Source organism: Camponotus vicinus, unplaced genomic scaffold (assembly GCF_025532165.1).
Source record: "Camponotus vicinus isolate PSW18456_S1 unplaced genomic scaffold, iyCamVici1.0 SCAF_3, whole genome shotgun sequence".
Lineage (NCBI taxonomy): Eukaryota > Metazoa > Arthropoda > Insecta > Hymenoptera > Formicidae > Camponotus > Camponotus vicinus.
In genome coordinates, this window is record NW_028141967.1 from 10,653,977 (window position 1) to 10,671,644 (window position 17,668).

At 37.5% G+C, this 17,668-nt stretch overlaps 4 protein-coding genes and 1 pseudogene across 4 annotated transcripts; 3 read left to right on the forward strand and 2 right to left on the reverse strand.

Moving 5' to 3' along the window:
- Positions 1–3,219: 3,219 nt before the first annotated feature.
- On the forward strand, positions 3,220–3,609 carry LOC145969006 (uncharacterized). The gene has a single exon (XM_083094875.1). It carries the CDS (start codon positions 3,220–3,222, stop codon positions 3,607–3,609), a length of 390 nt encoding a protein of 129 aa, XP_082951001.1.
- A 4,739-nt stretch (positions 3,610–8,348) lies between these two features.
- On the reverse strand, positions 8,349–10,151 carry LOC145969007 (uncharacterized; annotated as a pseudogene).
- A 45-nt stretch (positions 10,152–10,196) lies between these two features.
- On the forward strand, positions 10,197–11,023 carry LOC145969008 (uncharacterized). Its single transcript, XM_083094876.1, has 2 exons — positions 10,197–10,234; positions 10,267–11,023. The coding sequence occupies exons 1-2, from the start codon at positions 10,197–10,199 to the stop codon at positions 11,021–11,023; spliced, it is 795 nt and encodes a 264-aa protein (XP_082951002.1).
- A 2,447-nt stretch (positions 11,024–13,470) lies between these two features.
- LOC145968809 (uncharacterized) lies at positions 13,471–15,281 on the reverse strand. Its single transcript, XM_083094615.1, has 4 exons — positions 15,121–15,281; positions 14,631–14,880; positions 14,252–14,520; positions 13,471–13,610 (listed from the first exon to the last, which is right to left on the reverse strand). The coding sequence occupies exons 1-3, from the start codon at positions 15,222–15,224 to the stop codon at positions 14,431–14,433; spliced, it is 444 nt and encodes a 147-aa protein (XP_082950741.1). The 5' UTR covers positions 15,225–15,281; the 3' UTR covers positions 13,471–13,610; positions 14,252–14,430.
- A 1,809-nt stretch (positions 15,282–17,090) lies between these two features.
- LOC145969009 (uncharacterized) lies at positions 17,091–17,462 on the forward strand. The gene has a single exon (XM_083094877.1). It carries the CDS (start codon positions 17,091–17,093, stop codon positions 17,460–17,462), a length of 372 nt encoding a protein of 123 aa, XP_082951003.1.
- Positions 17,463–17,668: the final 206 nt, after the last annotated feature.

The window sequence follows — 17,668 nt, forward strand, 5'->3', positions numbered from 1 at the left end:
AGAGCACTACAGAGGAAGGTGGAGACTAGCAGAGATCCTGAATTTCTACGCGCGCAAATAGAAGAGCTTAAGCAGAATAAGAGAAAGGAGGAGAAGAGGAAAAGAGAGCTCAGCGAATTACATGAGGTGATTAAAGAGCTGAAGAAGGAAAATAGGGGAATTAGGGAAGAAATGCGAAAGATCAAAGTAAGTATAGAGAGAGAAAGCGTTAGTAGAAGCAGGAGATACTCACCCACGACAATGACGATGTCCCATGACGTCCTGGAATCCCGAAGAAGTCCACCGGAGAAATTACTCGATGAGAGGTCGTGGCCGCCACTGGTGTCCCGGGAGGAACCTGAAACAGAAAGAAAAAGGATTAGAATGGATACGGAATGGGTGTTGAGACCCCCGTTACTGGGAAAATCAATACCTATACCGGTACGAGAAGATTTGGCGATACCTTCCACGAGTAGAGGAATCCCTGCGATACCATCCATGAATAGAGGAATCCCCGCGATTCCATCTACGAGTCGGGGAGTCTGATGCGATGCCTTCTAACAAAGGAATACGCGTCAAGGAAAATATACAGATCGTGCCTCCTAGAGAAGAGATACAATAGCAATCACAAATACAGAGACAACCACAACCACAACAATACGAATGGGTACAGGTAGGAAAGAGAGGAAAGATAAAGAGACAAGAAGAGCAAAGAAAGAAACAGATTAAGACTGCAATGAGAAAAGAAAAAAGGAGGCTGCCGAAGACTTCAGCAGTAAGCATTAAAGGAAGTAGCAGTGACTTCTCGTATGCAGAGGCTCTGAAACGGGCAAGATCTGAAATATCTTTGAAAGATTTGGAGATTCAATCTCCTAAAATTCGCAAGGGTATGAGCGGGTCCACCATCATTGAAATATCAGGTCCTGACAGCACAGAGAAGGCAGATAGGCTCGCGACAGAGATGCAAAAATTATTAAAAGGTGAAGCTCTCGTAACGAAACCGAACATTAGAGGAGAGCTGAGGATTTTCGGCATGGATGAATCCATTAGTGCAGATGAAGTACGGGAAGCCGTAGCCAAGGAAGGAGAATGTAAGTCCGAAGAAGTTAAAGTAGGAAAGATCGGACGCACACGCACTGGCTCTGGAATTGTATGGGTCCAATGCTCGAAGAAGTCGGCAGTTATGATTGCCGACAAACAAAGGATCCAAATAGGATCGACGACCGTTAGAATTGAATTACTAAGAGCACGTCCCATACAATGTCATAAGTGCTGGAAAATTGGGCACGTGAGAGAAAAGTGTAAATCCGATAAAGACTATTGCTGCTAAGACGGGTTGCTGCTTTAAGGGGGGGACTTGGTTTAGAACGCTGAAAATAAGGTGAACTTTGCGAATTTTTTCAGAACTAACAATAAAATCGATCTTTTCAAAACTTTAAGGACAATTTATTACATGTTTGAACAATACAAAAAATATTTTTTATTAAAAAAATAATGATATTTATATTGAGTTTTTTAATGATTATGGTTGTGCCTCGTGACCGAAGTTCCGAATTGACGGGAAAAATACAGCCTCCATTTCTTGTCTGAAACAAAAAAAATCGATCTGGTTTTACTTGTCATAAAATTCTATCGTCGATGAACTAAAAAAAATTAAGAAAAATATATAAAATTATAAAAATTATGGGACTTTAGTGAAAAATAGCGATTTCGACCCCAAAATTTTGACCTATTTATGCAAAAATAAATTATTTAAACTAGTTTTTTCTTAAATGTTTTTAGTTCATATAGAATGGTTTACAATTATGTAACTAAAAAATGTTGGGAGAAGTCGATTGGTCGGATAGTTTTTTCTCTATCTTTCCCGCCAATTTAGAAAAAGTGGTTTCGAGAAAATCGCGTTTAAAGTTTACGGTACTAAAAAAGAATAATTATTGGTAACTTACAGTTAATCTGCTATACCAGGTCCATATAACAAGCCTTCCGCTTCCTCATAAAACTCGTTGTTGGATTTCGTGAAGCCTACGAGCTATACGAGCCTCTTTTGTGCTGCTTAGTCAGCGCCGCTCCAGTCTCGTAACTCGTTCTTCGTCGTATTTGTCGGCGAATATTTTACATTGTTGACCCATGTTTATTTCCAGCAACATCATTGTTTGCAATATAGTGGAATATCCTTCATTAAAGATTCCTGCAGCAATAAAAGCGGCGATTTCAATAATTTTCGAGCCAGAATTCAAATGTTTCGGAACGAGACGCCAGATCGTTGAATTAAAACTCTCGTTAGAGTTTTGCGTATGTCCGCCTAAGCATCTTGTTAAAAATTCTTCTTTTGACAGTTCTTCATAAATAGAAATAAGATGTTTCTCAATATCTGATGTAATAATTCGAGAGCGATGGTCGTAATTTTTTTCTTCACTTCTGGCATCAGCTTTGCACCACTCGCACCAACTCTCGGCTTCCATCAGACAATTTTTATGCCTTGGCTGTTCATTTGTAGAATAGTGATATAATGTTGCCATTACAGCTTTTTTCATATTCATCACGAGCCCTTCTTTTTGAAAATTTCTTAATCATAATCGTAAATCAATCAGCCATTTCAGCTACACTTACACATATAAACATGTACACAGACTTCCTGTACATGAACACTGACTCAAATATGCTTCGACAAACATTTGCCAAGCAAAATAATACCGTATCAGAAACTAAAAGATGGAGCACAACCTTAATTCTTACCGCGCGCTCCTATACTTGCGCGTTCCTATATTGCTCTTCAAGCTGTAACTATAAAAATATTTCGAATTTCGTTCTATAACTTTACGAGTATCTTCTTTGAGAGTACTACTATCGATTAAAGTAAAAAAAAATTCGAAATTTTTGGCCCTATAAACCAGGTTCCCCCCTTAAATGCGGTAATGTAGGACATACGGCGCCCAAGTGCAAAGATAAAGCGAGATGTATGTTATGTATAAATATGGGAATGAGTGGTGACCACAGAATGGGATCAGCGAGATGTAGTGGAGCTAAAATACCTTCCTCTCCTTCTACTTCGGGAAGTGGCACGAATAGTAGTCCACAGACACAAACACGAGCACATAGCTCGACCACGAGTGAACTGCCGAAGAGTAGTCCGTCTGAGAGCAGATCACAAAAGAGTAGTCCGATATCTGAAGAAGGAAATAGACAGGAAGAAAAATCATTGGAAAGGAGGACCGATGATGTAGAAAGGATGGACACACAATGATTAGATTTATACAAGTCAACTTAAATAATTGCAGAGCCGCTCAAGACTTATTGATGCAAGTAGAGAAGGGGAAGTGCATCGATATATCTCTAATAACGGAACCGTATAGGGTACCTGACGACATTACATGGGTGAGCAGTACAAATGGTTCTGCAGCCATACACTGGAATACTAATAATAATTTGCCATGTACCGGTATTGTCAAAAAGCAGGGTCGTTTCTCTGTCACGATGCAGTGGATGGAATTAACGATAATATCCTGCTACATATCCCCTAATGTTGACGATGAAGCCTATGAGGAATTCCTTGATGAATTGGACGATAGTATCCAAGATGTGGAGAGAGATCTAATCATCGGAGATTTCAATTCTAAATCGGTCCTCTGAGGATGTAAATATAATAACGCTTGCGAGGATCGATTGGCTCGTTGGAGTGCCAGCAAGGATATTATACTGGTTAACACTGGTAATCAACCCACGTGTATGAGATTTCAAGGCACTTCGGTGGTAGATATCACATGGAGTAATCCTGCGCTGAAACCTCGAATTGTAAATTGGAATGTTCTGGAAGATGAAACGCTTTCAGATCATAGATATATAAGTTTCGACATCATTAATGTGAATACCGATAGTGTACATAGAAAGAAAAAATATATTAGATGGTCGTATAAGAAATTCGATGACGACATGTATAAAGAGTCCATTAAATGGAGCTGTGTAGGACAGACCCCGGAATTAGATATAGAAAAGGCCGCAAAGTGGGTACAGGAGGTACTTACGAATGCCTGTGATTACTCCATGCCCAGAGCCAAGCCGCCAAAAAAAGACAGCGTGTATTGGTAGAATCCGACGATCGTTAGCTTGAGGAAAGAGTGTCACAAGGCCAGAAGGAAATGGCAGAAAGCTAAAGCAAAGAAGGATAAATCAATTATTCTAAAAACTAGAATATATATACAAAGAGAATAAAAAAGATCTTAGAAATGAGATTAAAAAAGCTAAGATACGGGCTTGGGATGAGTTGATACATACGATAGAGCAAGATCCTTGGGGCCTTCCATATCGCATTGTACTAAAGAAATTAAGAAGAGCTTCACCAAGTCTTACGGAGACTCTTAAATTGGATATACTTACCAAAATTATAGACAAGTTATTCCCTGAAAATCCATATTGGAATGCGGGAACTACGGATGATGACGAAGACATCGAATGGAGAGATGAGTATAATGTATCGATACAAGAATTCTGTAATATTCTAAAGAAAGGATCTAACACTAATAAAGCACCGGGTATCGATGGAATCAAGTCGATTTTCCTGAAAAGAATCCCGGAAATATTCCTAACTAAGATAACTAATATGTACAATATTTACATGAAAGGCTTATTTCCCATGGCTTGGAGAAAGGCCATCTTGGTATTAATTCCTAAGGGGGAACTAGACCCTCTAACTCCAAAGGTTCGCCCTATATGCCTCTTAAGTGAACTAGGGAAAACCATGGAAAGAATAATCGAGGGAAGAATACAGGACTGGATCATCATCCTGCATCCAGGTTAGCTCCCAATCAATTTGGATTCCGAAGGAAGACATCGACGTGTGACGCTCTACTCGTTGTACAAGAGTTTATATCAGAAGCTAAGAGTAATCATGAAATAGTCGTGGGCGCTAGTCTGGATATAACAAACGCGTTCAACTCGTTAAAATGGAGTCGCATAAGGCAAGCTCTTAAAGATAAAGGCTTCCCTGTTTATATCAGGAAACTTATCAACAACTATCTGTCGGATAGAGAAATAGAGTATCCCACCATGGAGGGAATTACGCGTACCAGGAAAATAACGGCTGGTGTTCCGCAGGAATCGGTCCTCGGACCGACCCTGTGGAATATTACATACGATTGGGTGTTACGTACACTCATAGAGCGCGGTTGCGTGATTATTGGATACGCCGATGACACCTTTGTCCTGTCTAAAGCGGATTATGTCGCTGGTGCTCTGGCAAAAAATAACTTGCAACTTGTAACGATGCACCTCCTGCACGTTACTTTGTTCCCGACATGCGATCCGCCGGAAGCTGCCGCCCGGCAGAACACCCGCCGGGCAGAGGCAGGGGCGCGGTGCGCCCACATTTTTTAAACGTGTAACACGTACCGTATACGGCTTTAAGCCGTTAGGCTAAATTAGAAACCGAGCGTCGCCGATGCGGCCCGAACCGCCGACCGGCGAAAACCCGCGTTCGGCGAACTTCCCGAACCCTTACGAACGGGCCCGACCGTACCGTTTTCCCGAAACCCGTTCGGAAGGGGTAATTCCGCCGGGCGCCGACGCGGGTAATTAGCCGGTATAAAAAGTCCGCATTCGGCAAATTAAGCACATATTTTTCCTATCCGCTCACGCAAGTGAAACGATCCGAAACCTAGACCGCTCCAAAAGAATTAGCCAACTTTCAAGATCCGGAGATAGAGAGAACTCTTCCTCCATCGAGCACTCTCGATTCTTGACATAGGCTCCTTCCATCTGAGCATTATCCGACCGAAATAAACCGAATCAGAGTGCACTTCGGTTCGATCGAGAGATCTCGATATCGGTCTAACATCCGACCGCCTAAACGCCCGGTGCATACACCTCGGGGTAGAGAGGAGAGCTACCTCGGACGAGGCATTCTCGTCGGCACGGCGTTCCCGGAATTTCTTATCTCCGTTAGGAAATACTCGCAAATTTCCAAGAACCGCACGCTTATCATCTGCGTAAAAACGGGGCTAGACCGAAAGCCCAGACGAGCGACAAAAATGCGAGCCACGCTACGTCAAACGGTCATTGACCGCGCCGTTTGTAAACACACGCGGTATACGCGCATTCCAACGTGCGAAACCGCGAAAGAGATTAAAGTACGGGTTACTTGTGCATCGCGACCGTATACACGCTGTATCGTACCGTCACACCGTACACGCATACGTTCGACCAGTTATACATTTCTCTTCTGTACATATTTAACACGAATAAAACTTCGCTTTTATTTTCTGACGAAAACCCCGAGCGTGATCTTTGAGCTTGCCTAACCGAAAACCGAATCCTGATCCCGGCTGCGATTATCCGCCGGCGAGCGCGGAGTACGTCCGTGACAAACTTAGTAAAATCCTCAGGCGCATAGAACATCTGGGATTAAAGATAGCTGAAAATAAAACGAGAGCAATTATCTTTAATAGGAGACTAATTAATAACAATATATACAGAATACGAGTTAATCGTGAAGAAGTTGAAACACATAATTGCGTTGAAACACATAATTTGGGTCTATTCCTGGATAGGGGATGGAAATTTCTCGACCACATTGATTATGTAGAGAAGAAAGCGTCGAAAGTTATTCGAGCTCTGAATAGCCTAATGCCCAATTTACGAGGGCCTCGCGAAAAGAAAAGAAAACTGTACGCTAACGCTGTTAGCTCAGTTATTAATTACGGGACGCCCATATGGAGCGATGCAACATCGAATAGGAAGATCAGAGACAGATTACGCCGTATACAACGGACGTTGGCTATCAGTCATCGCGGGCTATCGAACCGTCTCCGCAGACGCAGCCTTACTGCTCGCCAGGATTGTACCTACTCCGATCCAGGCAGCCTATATTTCAAAAGAGTGTTCCTTCGAGTTCACGATCTTAAACGACGTGACGAATGAAGTAACTCAGCTGAGAAAGAAATTAAAAAAGACGAAGAAGTTCTACGTATAAGACAATGGAAGATATATTTACAAAGAAGAGACGTTGCAGGTAAAAGAACTTGCAACGCTATACTACCTTTAATGGAAATATTAAGATATCAAAGGCGTATAAGAGCCAAACGCGGGTGATCGTGCGACAGTTTCACAGAAAATTAATTTTTCTGTGAAACAGATATTTGTGCACAGGGCACGGATTTATCTTGGTTAAACCAAGTAAAATTTATAATCTCAATTCGAGATTCTTAAAATACCCCTCTTACACCCCAAAGAAGTTATAGGCGAGAAAAATAACAGTCTGATAGTCGCTGAATCGAGAATCGAACCCGAGTCTTTCGCTTGCCGGGCGACTGCTCTTACCATTGAGGTATTCAGACCCCACGACCTGACACCTCTTTCGCCCGAATATAAATATCTATTGCTAATTACACCTTTTACCGCCTAACCTTGCGACCGACAGCCACGAGTGCGGCCGGGGGCCCGGCGAGCGTAGCGGCGGAGCCGAGACCATCGACCAGCACGACGAAATCACCCTGAGAACGTTGAATGTATATAGTTAGAATAAATAAAAGGTTAATTTAGGATAAGTAGGTTTAGGACCCGGGTAACTGGTGACTTGCGAACAGAAGGTCGCGACGCATGCATACCAAGGTAGAGAATATAATTCGATCGATAAACCAGGTGGTCGAGTGATAGCCGTCCGAGCAAAGAATCGTCAGATGCGCGGTACGAGACGCGGATCAACTGAATTACGTTAGTCACACGTAAGGGAGATGATTCCAACCGATAACAGCAGCCGGACGGACATAGCAGATGATGGAACCGCGAGCTTCACGGACGAAAGCCTAGAATCACAGACGCGGGTGATCTAACAAGGGGACATCGCGACGTGATACCAATCGATTTTAACCAAACTCGTTGTAGCGATAGATCTTTATGTCAAATAATATTGGGTAAAGGGATAAGTTGCGCTTCTTAAGTATTTGCGAGAAAATCAAAATTAAAGATGTTCGAGCACCTTATGTGCAAATCGAATAAAGCGTTTTATTGAAGAGCGCGTGGCGCAGCGGCAGCGTGTCAGACTCGTAGCATCAAACGTTGCTGGTTCGATTCTTGATGAGTAAGATTTCTTTCAAAATATAATTTTTTTTGCATCAGAATGCAATTATTACACAAAATAAATGTACATTACATGAATTAATACATAAATGAAATTTTAGTTTCGTCTATTTTGTTTATTTTATTCTACAAAAATGCATTTTCCCGTTTGCGTCTTCTGCTTAAGAAATCCGTTTGTGTACAAATAAATAAATATAAGTAGAAATAAATAAGTATAAATACTGACTGTGTTTATAACTGCGGATAGGAGATTACCATACAACAAAAATAAATGTGAAACATTTTTATATGATACAATTTTATTCATTGGAAGTAGATGAAATAGTGCACATTGCATGATATTTATCGTAGAAACAAACGAAACAATAATTCGAACGACAACTTGCGTATTGTATAAAAGCTGCGTTTTTACAATTACATGGTTTTTTTAAAATATCAAGTTGAAAACATACCTCATTAACATTCAAGAATACATCTCTTTCATCTGTCAGTTTTGACGCAAACCATGCATACTTTAACATATTTTCAAAAATCGGAGCAGACAATTGATGATGTACGATTGCATGTATTTTTACGCAATCTTCACGAGATGCTATTTCGCGTTTTTGCTCTATTAAAAATGAACAATTTTGTAGGCGCTTGATCAAATTTTTAACTTGTCTATAAAAATATACATCACACGGTTGACATAACGGTGTGCACTTTGGAGGAATGACTTTAAGAGTACATGTTCCTACACTATCATCGTCCAGAAAAATTTCATCATACAATGCAGAATTTATTTGACCACCCCACGAATCTATTAATAGAAGAAATTTCTCTTGTTTTACATAAGGTATTAATGCTTCTTTTAAAAATTGTGTATATAAAGATGTTGTTAGTTTTCCAGATTTCGAGGATGTCACTACGACATTTGTATATATTTTGACGAATTCGTCGACAGCTTTTTTTACTTTAGGGCCGAACACACCTGTCGCTTCTTGTAAACAAATAAATACACGCGGTATTAATTTTCCGGACATGGTAATCGCATATTGTGCTGTGTACGAATGGCTGATTTTATTAGCGTTTTGTCGTTGTACGAAAACTGCTTTCGCCCTTCGCATGGACAAAGTTCTATCGTATGTAGACTGATATTGACATCATGCAATATATAATCATATTGATTATACATAACTGTAAATATATTAGAAAGTTATAACGTATCTTATATTATTTTTATACAGAAATTATTATTATTTATTTACCTGTTTGATCTGTGTTGATGATAAAATCCTTGTGAAAATTGGGAATTAATTTCAGTGTCTGTTCTCGGAAAATGTCCGCTGCAGCCAATATTTCGTCTATCGTGGCAGTTTCTTTTGCGGTTACGTATTTTGTAATTTTTCTTTGTCTGATTCTATGTTGCTTCTTAAATTTCACGACCCACGTATCAGATGCCTTAAAAGAAAAGTCTTGGAATTGACTTGCAGCGATTAGCGCCCATTGCTGCAAATTCCTGGTAGTAACTTGTTGGTAATTGGCTCTAGCTTCCACGAAACGATCATATGTCCAAGAGTCAATCATGTTGTATTTGTCTATAGTCGTTCCTCCATGTTTAATATCATTTTCCCACCGATACAAATGCTTCATAGATTTTAAACGGGAACATCCTTTCTTTTGCAGATTTTTGAAATTCCAGTTTGGATGATTTTTGGCCATGTTGACGACCTTGATTTTGTATTCCAAGGGAATATATTCCGTCAATTTCATTTTTTTTTCTGATAATACATATTGGTCGTAATCATCATCTTGAACCTCATGAAAATCATACTCTTCGTCAGATTCTTGCATAATTCTTCTGCTTCTACAAATATTTTATTGTTCAGTATTTCAACGGTGGATTTATTGAATTGGTAACACGCATACAAATATTCGCCAATTTGTATTGCTTCGTGAGAAATTGTTCCAGACGATTCTCGTGCCACAAGATCATTTTCGAGAAGTAATTGTTTGAAATATATAATTGCATCTTTCAGCCGTAATTTCGACTTATCACTATAAAGTGAATTAATGTCACATTCACGTTCCGACGTCTGCGAAGAATCAGATACATTTTCCATTTTAATATTCACAATATTACACTGCATACGTTCCTTCACTATCAAATGTTTTTCGCAGGATATTTATCACAGAAACAAGTGAAGTAACAATTCGCACGAATAAATAAAAAAGGAGACAATTAATACAATATGCACAATATGCGATTACCATGTCCGGAAAATTAATACCGCGTGTATTTATTTGTTTACAAGAAGCGACAGGTGTGTTCGGCCCTAAAGTAAAAAAAGCTGTCGACGAATTCGTCAAAATATATACAAATGTCGTAGTGACATCCTCGAAATCTGGAAAACTAACAACATCTTTATATACACAATTTTTAAAAGAAGCATTAATACCTTATGTAAAACAAGAGAAATTTCTTCTATTAATAGATTCGTGGGGTGGTCAAATAAATTCTGCATTGTATGATGAAATTTTTCTGGACGATGATAGTGTAGGAACATGTACTCTTAAAGTCATTCCTCCAAAGTGCACACCGTTATATCAACCGTGTGATGTATATTTTTATAGACAAGTTAAAAATTTGATCAAGCGCCTACAAAATTGTTCATTTTTAATAGAGCAAAAACGCGAAATAGCATCTCGTGAAGATTGCGTAAAAATACATGCAATCGTACATCATCAATTGTCTGCTCCGATTTTTGAAAATATGTTAAAGTATGCATGGTTTGCGTCAAAACTGACAGATGAAAGAGATGTATTCATGAATGTTAATGAGGTATGTTTTCAACTTGATATTTTAAAAAAACCATGTAATTGTAACGCAGCTTTTATACAATGCGCAAGTTGTCGTTCGAATTATTGTTTCGTTTGTTTCTACGATAAATATCATCCTGCAATGTGCACTATTTCATCTACTTCCAATGAATAAAATTGTATCATATAAAAATGTTTCACATTTATTTTTGTTGTATGGTAATCTCCTATCCGCAGTTATAAACACAGTCAGTATTTATACTTATTTATTTCTACTTATATTTATTTATTTGTATACAAACGGATTTCTTAAGCAGAAGACGCAACCGGGAAAATGCATTTTTGTAGAATAAAATAAACAAAATAGACGAAACTAAAATTTCATTTATGTATTAATTCATGTAATGTACATTTATTTTGTGTAATAATTGCATTCTGATGCAAAAAAAATTGTATTTTGAAAGAAATCTTACTCATCAAGAATCGAACCAGCAACGTTTGATGCTACGAGTCTGATACGCTGCCGCTGCGCCACGCGCTCTTCAATAAAACGCTTTATTCGATTTGCACATAAGGTGCTCGAACATCTTTAATTTTGATTTTCTCGCAAATACTTAAGAAGCGCAACTTATCCCTTTACCCAATATTATTTGACATAAAGATCTATCGCTACAACGAGTTTGGTTAAAATCGATTGGTATCACGTCGCGATGTCATGGACCTAAGAAGATATGGATGGAGTCTAAAGCCGGGGCGGTGTGAAATTTGCGGTAAGGGGGGTGTATAGCTCTGTCTCTTTCCAAAAGCAACCTTCGGGTGCTTCCGTCGCATATCCGATAATTCCCGAAAGGTTATATATCCCATATTAGCTAACTTTCGAATAAAAATACAGAATTGTAAATATTGCGAATATGTAAATAAATGTAAAATAAAATGTAATATGTAAAATATGTATGTAAATAATATGCAAATAAATATATATTTAACCTAAAAATAAAAAATATGTAAATATAAAGAATTTATTTAACAATTGGAGACGTTTTTTAATAAAACTATGAAAATTCATAGAAAAACAAATACCACTTCTTCAGTAATTTCAGAAAATCTTAGTTAATTTTTTTTTAATTCCAATAATTCAAAATTGTAAAAATGTAAATATGTAAAATTTTTTTCGCCACAGCGTCTCTTCGCCTCTTCGTCTACTGAAATATAGTAAAGTAATATATAGTATAATTTTTATAATAGTAATTATCATATATAATAGTATCACACATATAGGATCATAATTATAAAGAATGAAATAAAAGTAAATACGATTGTAATTTATAGCGAAATTAGAAATTTATTATTTTATTAATTTATAGCGAAATTACATACCATGAAAATTTTTTTCAGTTTATTTATTGTCCTTTAAATAAAGTAAGTTTATTATAAAATTGTCTTTCGCTCGGTTTTATTGTAGATAATTTTAACAGATGACATATACGCGTTTTTACATATGTTTCTACAATTAATTTGATTAAATAAAATCGGTGATTTTGCAATGGTTCTTGGTTTTCTGTGTGATTATTTAATTCGCTAAAAATGTTTCTGCCTATAAATTCATGAATAATTTCATTTTCTATTTCTCTTTGCAGATGTTTTGTTATGTTGCCATTATCAAATTTTGATTTAATTGCTTTTTCCGCACTTCTACAAATAAATACAACGTCGGCTGATGGATGTATTAAATAACCTCGTGACTTTATTTTTATTAACGCATGATATGTTGTTTCGCTTGGTGTCGTTAATAAAACCTTTAAACATTCAATGCATCTTATTTTCTTTTGAATTTTGCGCACAATAAATCCGGCTACATATACAATAACATTAATACTAAATTCAGTAGCATAGTAAATATTTTCTAGGTAATCATGATCTTCGTTAATATGCAAAATATCTGTCCAACATGATGTATAATTATTTATAACGTCAATCGGTTTTTTTGCGGAAGTATACGAGGAAGTATGCAAAATTGCAATTTCTTCAATAGGTATACAATTCCCTGTAGTGGGTATAGATAATTCAGCGTGACTTATAATTTTTTTTAAAGCAGTTTTGAACTGATTGGCTCAATTGAACTGATTGGCTCAATTTTTAAGTTGGTATATATGATAAGAGATTGTCTTTTTCGCATACTTCCTCGTACAACATCAGTATGTTTTTAATGTTAATTAAAAATCCCAAGAAACCAGTCTTTTTCTTTGAATCTATAATATTAATGATTCTGTCTGTAGAGACCCGTAATTTCAAAGCAGAAATATAATTAGCTGTGTCATTGAGTATTTTCTGAATTTGTTGACAATTTTCAGAATTAATTGGCTTTAAATAACCATGTTGCTGCAAAGATTTTGAATTGAAAATGTCAAACAGATCATTAAAAGTTTTCAAAAATTTAATTGTGGCAGCAGCCCCCTGAAATGTTTGCAATTTTAGTATATCTTTGCAAAATATTAGTGCATCTGCAACAGACTGGCTCATAAGTTGTGCTGCTAATTTTACTTTCATTTTTTGTTTTTCATAGTTAATATTATACTTAGTTTGTTTCCTAAATGAAATCCTTCAGCTACTTGAAGTTTGTGTAGTTCTTTTAAATATGCCCATTGGATTTCTTGTCCTTGATCATCTATTAAAATTTTAGATGCCCCCAACGTATTTCTTATCAATTTTAGCATATGGCTCGCATCAAGGAAAACAAATACTTTTTTCTTAGATGCTGGATGCTGAAAATATGTTTTAAAATTATTTATTTCAAAGTTACAACCTAAAGTTTTTAAAGCTGTAAAATTAGTTGCCGTGCCATCAAACGTAAGTGAAATTATTTTGAAATTAATTTCATGCAGTGAGATCAAACATTGATTTATTAAATTTGCTTTTTTTTCAGCACTTAGACCATGGATTAAATAATATGCAATCGGTACTTTCCATTTTTCATTTAAACACACCACACAAAAAACCAATACCTCTTTCGCTAACAATGTCTCATCGGTTTCAATACTATTACTAAAATCGACATGCCCACAAATAGTACCTGAGACATACTCAAGTTGCTGACGAATAGCCATTTCATCAAACATTAATGTCCCAATCAATTGATAAGCTGAATTTTTAACACGCTGTTTTATTAATGTAAGTGATTCAGAGATTATACCAGGTTCGCAATTAACGGAAGCATACCATTTAGATATCGTTTTTGCATGCGGCAGACAATTATTCAATTTTTTTCGAACGTAATTGTAAGCACAAGGAGAATAGTAATGGAGTGTAAGAGCAAAGCGTCGCAATTCAGGATCATACAAGCGAGGAACTTTTAATTTTTTTATCGTGCATATTTGTCGGTTTAATAAATTCTTGTTCCACTCACTGAAATTTTCAATGATGTCCAAGTCCTCCAATGAGAGCAGGTTTTTCTTCTTCAGAGATCGTAAAATTGTGTCGAAAGTTTCAATTTTTTTTTTATATCGTACTTGCTGTTGTCGGGAACTGTACAACTGTCGGCGAAGCATTGTAATCTCTCTTTTATGTGCTTCTCGCATCCTTTTTTTAATTGGGGAGTTTGTGTAGTCTACTGGGCGTAATAGATGTTGAAGAATCAACCTTTGTTGTGTGAAGTGGACTACTGACTCTCACAACCTAAAAAATAAAAATATTCTATAAAATATATGAAATTGATACATTATGCAAAGAACAAGATGTAATATGTCTTTGTGTAAGATTGATTTAGACAAAAATTTACTACATACTTTCGGTACTTCAGAATATGTTGATGTTGGTGTTGGTTCTTCCGATATAGGATTAGGATCGCTCACAAATTGATCAAAAATCCCTGCACTTGCAGGTACTGCTGTTTCTTTTAAAATTCTTTGTGTTGTCCAATTTTCAAAGTCACTTTCAGTAAAATGATGAGAACATACTGTGGCTGTTTTCGGAGGTTCCCAGTTTATTCCCAAAGCTGTTAACCAAATTTTTCGTTTATACGGATCTCGAGGAAATCTGAAATATGTCAAAACAACCAATATCTGTCAATATGCAACAACTTAAAAACGTAGAAATACATACATATATATATAAATATATACATATATATACATATATATACATATATACATATATATTTGTACAAAAATTTATATAAATATTTATATTAAAATATATACAATTATATGTACTAATAAATGTTTCATTAAGTTCAAAAGAAAGAAATTAAATTAAAAATCAAACAATATTACGTACTTGTGATAAGAAATTTTTCTGCATTTTTCCTCTTCTATTTGTACTTCGGACTTTTTTTCGGGTTTTGTACAATTCGTACAATTGGAAACCACACAATATGGCATTGTTCCTTTCGAAGAAAATTTAAACAACACTGATAAAACGTCGATGTTTGCTTTATATTTAACGTCTACAAGGAGTTATGACACATATACTGTACAAGTACGCAATGCGCACTTCGGATATCTTCGGTTGCATTCGTTACAAAGCCGAAGGTCGCTTTTGGAAAGAGACAGAGCTATACACCTCCCTTACCGCAAATTTCACAGCCCCCTCGCCCATATGAGCGCTTTAGACTCCATCCATATCTTCTTAGGTCCATGCGCGATGTCCCCTTGTAAGTATTGGAATACGCACCCGAGAGCGACACGAGTTTACCCGGTTAGTAGTTAAGGCCGTGTACATATAAATTATTTTCTACATGAGTATAGCCGTACGTTTAATCATAAAATTTGACAATTTTAGTTTATCTTTATTTACAGAACGTGTGCCTAAAGATATTATATTATTATAATTTGTAAGTTGCGTGGAGTTTGCACACTCAGTTAAGCGATATCAATTTTTGCATCATTTCTCTTTTCGTTAAAGACAAATTCGAATAGATTGTTATCAAGTAAGATAATAGATTCGCTATCGCGGAAAGTCATAATCGTTATCTCGTAAAGAGATAGTTTATTTTAACGAGCAGCATGTAAATAACCGAATAGCATATCCTAGATGAAACGGCATAATTTTAGTTCTATTATACCATAATTTCTATTATATTATATTTCTATTATACCATAATTAAAAATAATAAATATTATATTTCTATTATACCATAATTATACGATTTTATTATATTCATCGATTACTGCACCAGATAACCATTGCATTATATTATATCGCGCGTAGCGAAAAATATAGGATTAGCATGACGAACGAAATCATAATAAAAACGGATGAATTTTATTTTTTCACATGTATGTTTATGCTTAAGAAAATGTTATTAGATTCTAAGTCGATGCGATACGCGGTAACACCACCTATTCGGATGAGCTATGTAAAAATGATCGTTCCCATAACAATGGACCTGTCGACAACACGAAATTCGTATTTTAAGTCGGAAACGCGAAGACCGTCTGATGCGATTATAGTTATACATGGATTACATGTACAAGAAGCGAAATATCTCGATAGCATGGGTTTAAGAACAAATAATAATGTATTAGATAATAACGCGAGGAGCGAGGTGATCGCGAGGACGCCAGCCCGGAGAATGACGCCATTGGCCGAGAGCGTCGCGGCGGGAGCGTCGCGGCGATTTGCCGGACGGCCGATGGTGGGGCGCCCACTGGAGACCGAGGGTATAAAAGGCGGCGTCGCGACGTCTCGAGAGCTCATTCCGCAACAACTTCTGAACGAGTTAAGACTGCTAGTAAGAGTCGTGAGATATCCCGTTAGCATTATCCGCGATACGAATTAACGCGTAGATACGAGTGCGTGCGAGAGCCTAGTGCTTTTGATGGGAGATTGTAGCTCATTAAAATATTGTGTACTGCATCGCAATAAAAGACCGTATATCAACCGATTCAGTGTCTGTGAGTGCGTGTACGAACATTCTGAGATTCCTCTCCATAATTATCCCAGCGTCTCGAGTGTTGACCCTGGTTCATCCAGAGTGTCGACCAGTGATTGCCAGAGGACGAGAGAGGTCTACAACCTACGGCGAGGAGGTTCCTGAGGGACTTTAGCGTGGGCCGGCGAGAGCGGAAACTACCTCCGACTGGAAGGACGACTGCCCCCGGGGAATTGTATTCCTGTACCTTGTTGCTAGCAGAGGTGAAAGCAACTGGCGACCGTAAGCGGAACTCGTCGCAACCTGCGTTCCGGTGAGTTTGACACCCTTTATAGGCGATAACATACTCTGTCCGGTCACAATCTAACCTTTAATGGAGTCATGGCTCGGAAGAAGACACGGGGAGGTATCCTTTCATACCACCCAATTACTTACTGGACACGGATACTTCTATTCGTATCTCTACAGAATAGGGAAAGTGGACACGGCCATCTGTCCATTCTGTGAGAGGGAGGAAGATTCTCCTGAACACACTCTGCAGAGATGTGAAGAATGGAACGAGGAATGTGAAGTACTCGTTAGCGTCATTGGTGAAGACTTATCCCTGGAAACAGTGGTTGAGAAGATTTGTGAATCTGAGGAAGATTGGCAAGCCTTTCATTCGTTCGCCGAAGAGGTGATGACCAAGAAAGAAGAGGATGAAAGAGCTCGTGAACGCCTAGTGGCGGATAACGAGGATTCTTAACAATAAATAAATAATCCAAGTTATACCTAAATCTAACTTGACTAGAGTAGACTTACCTGAAACTAGACATAGAAGGTCCACAACTACACTTGCTACATTGAATTATTCATACATCATACATTTATACATTTGTGCATTATCTACGCATACATATAGGGACACATACACACGGGGACATTGGAGGGTGGAGGGTTGGAGAAGAAGAG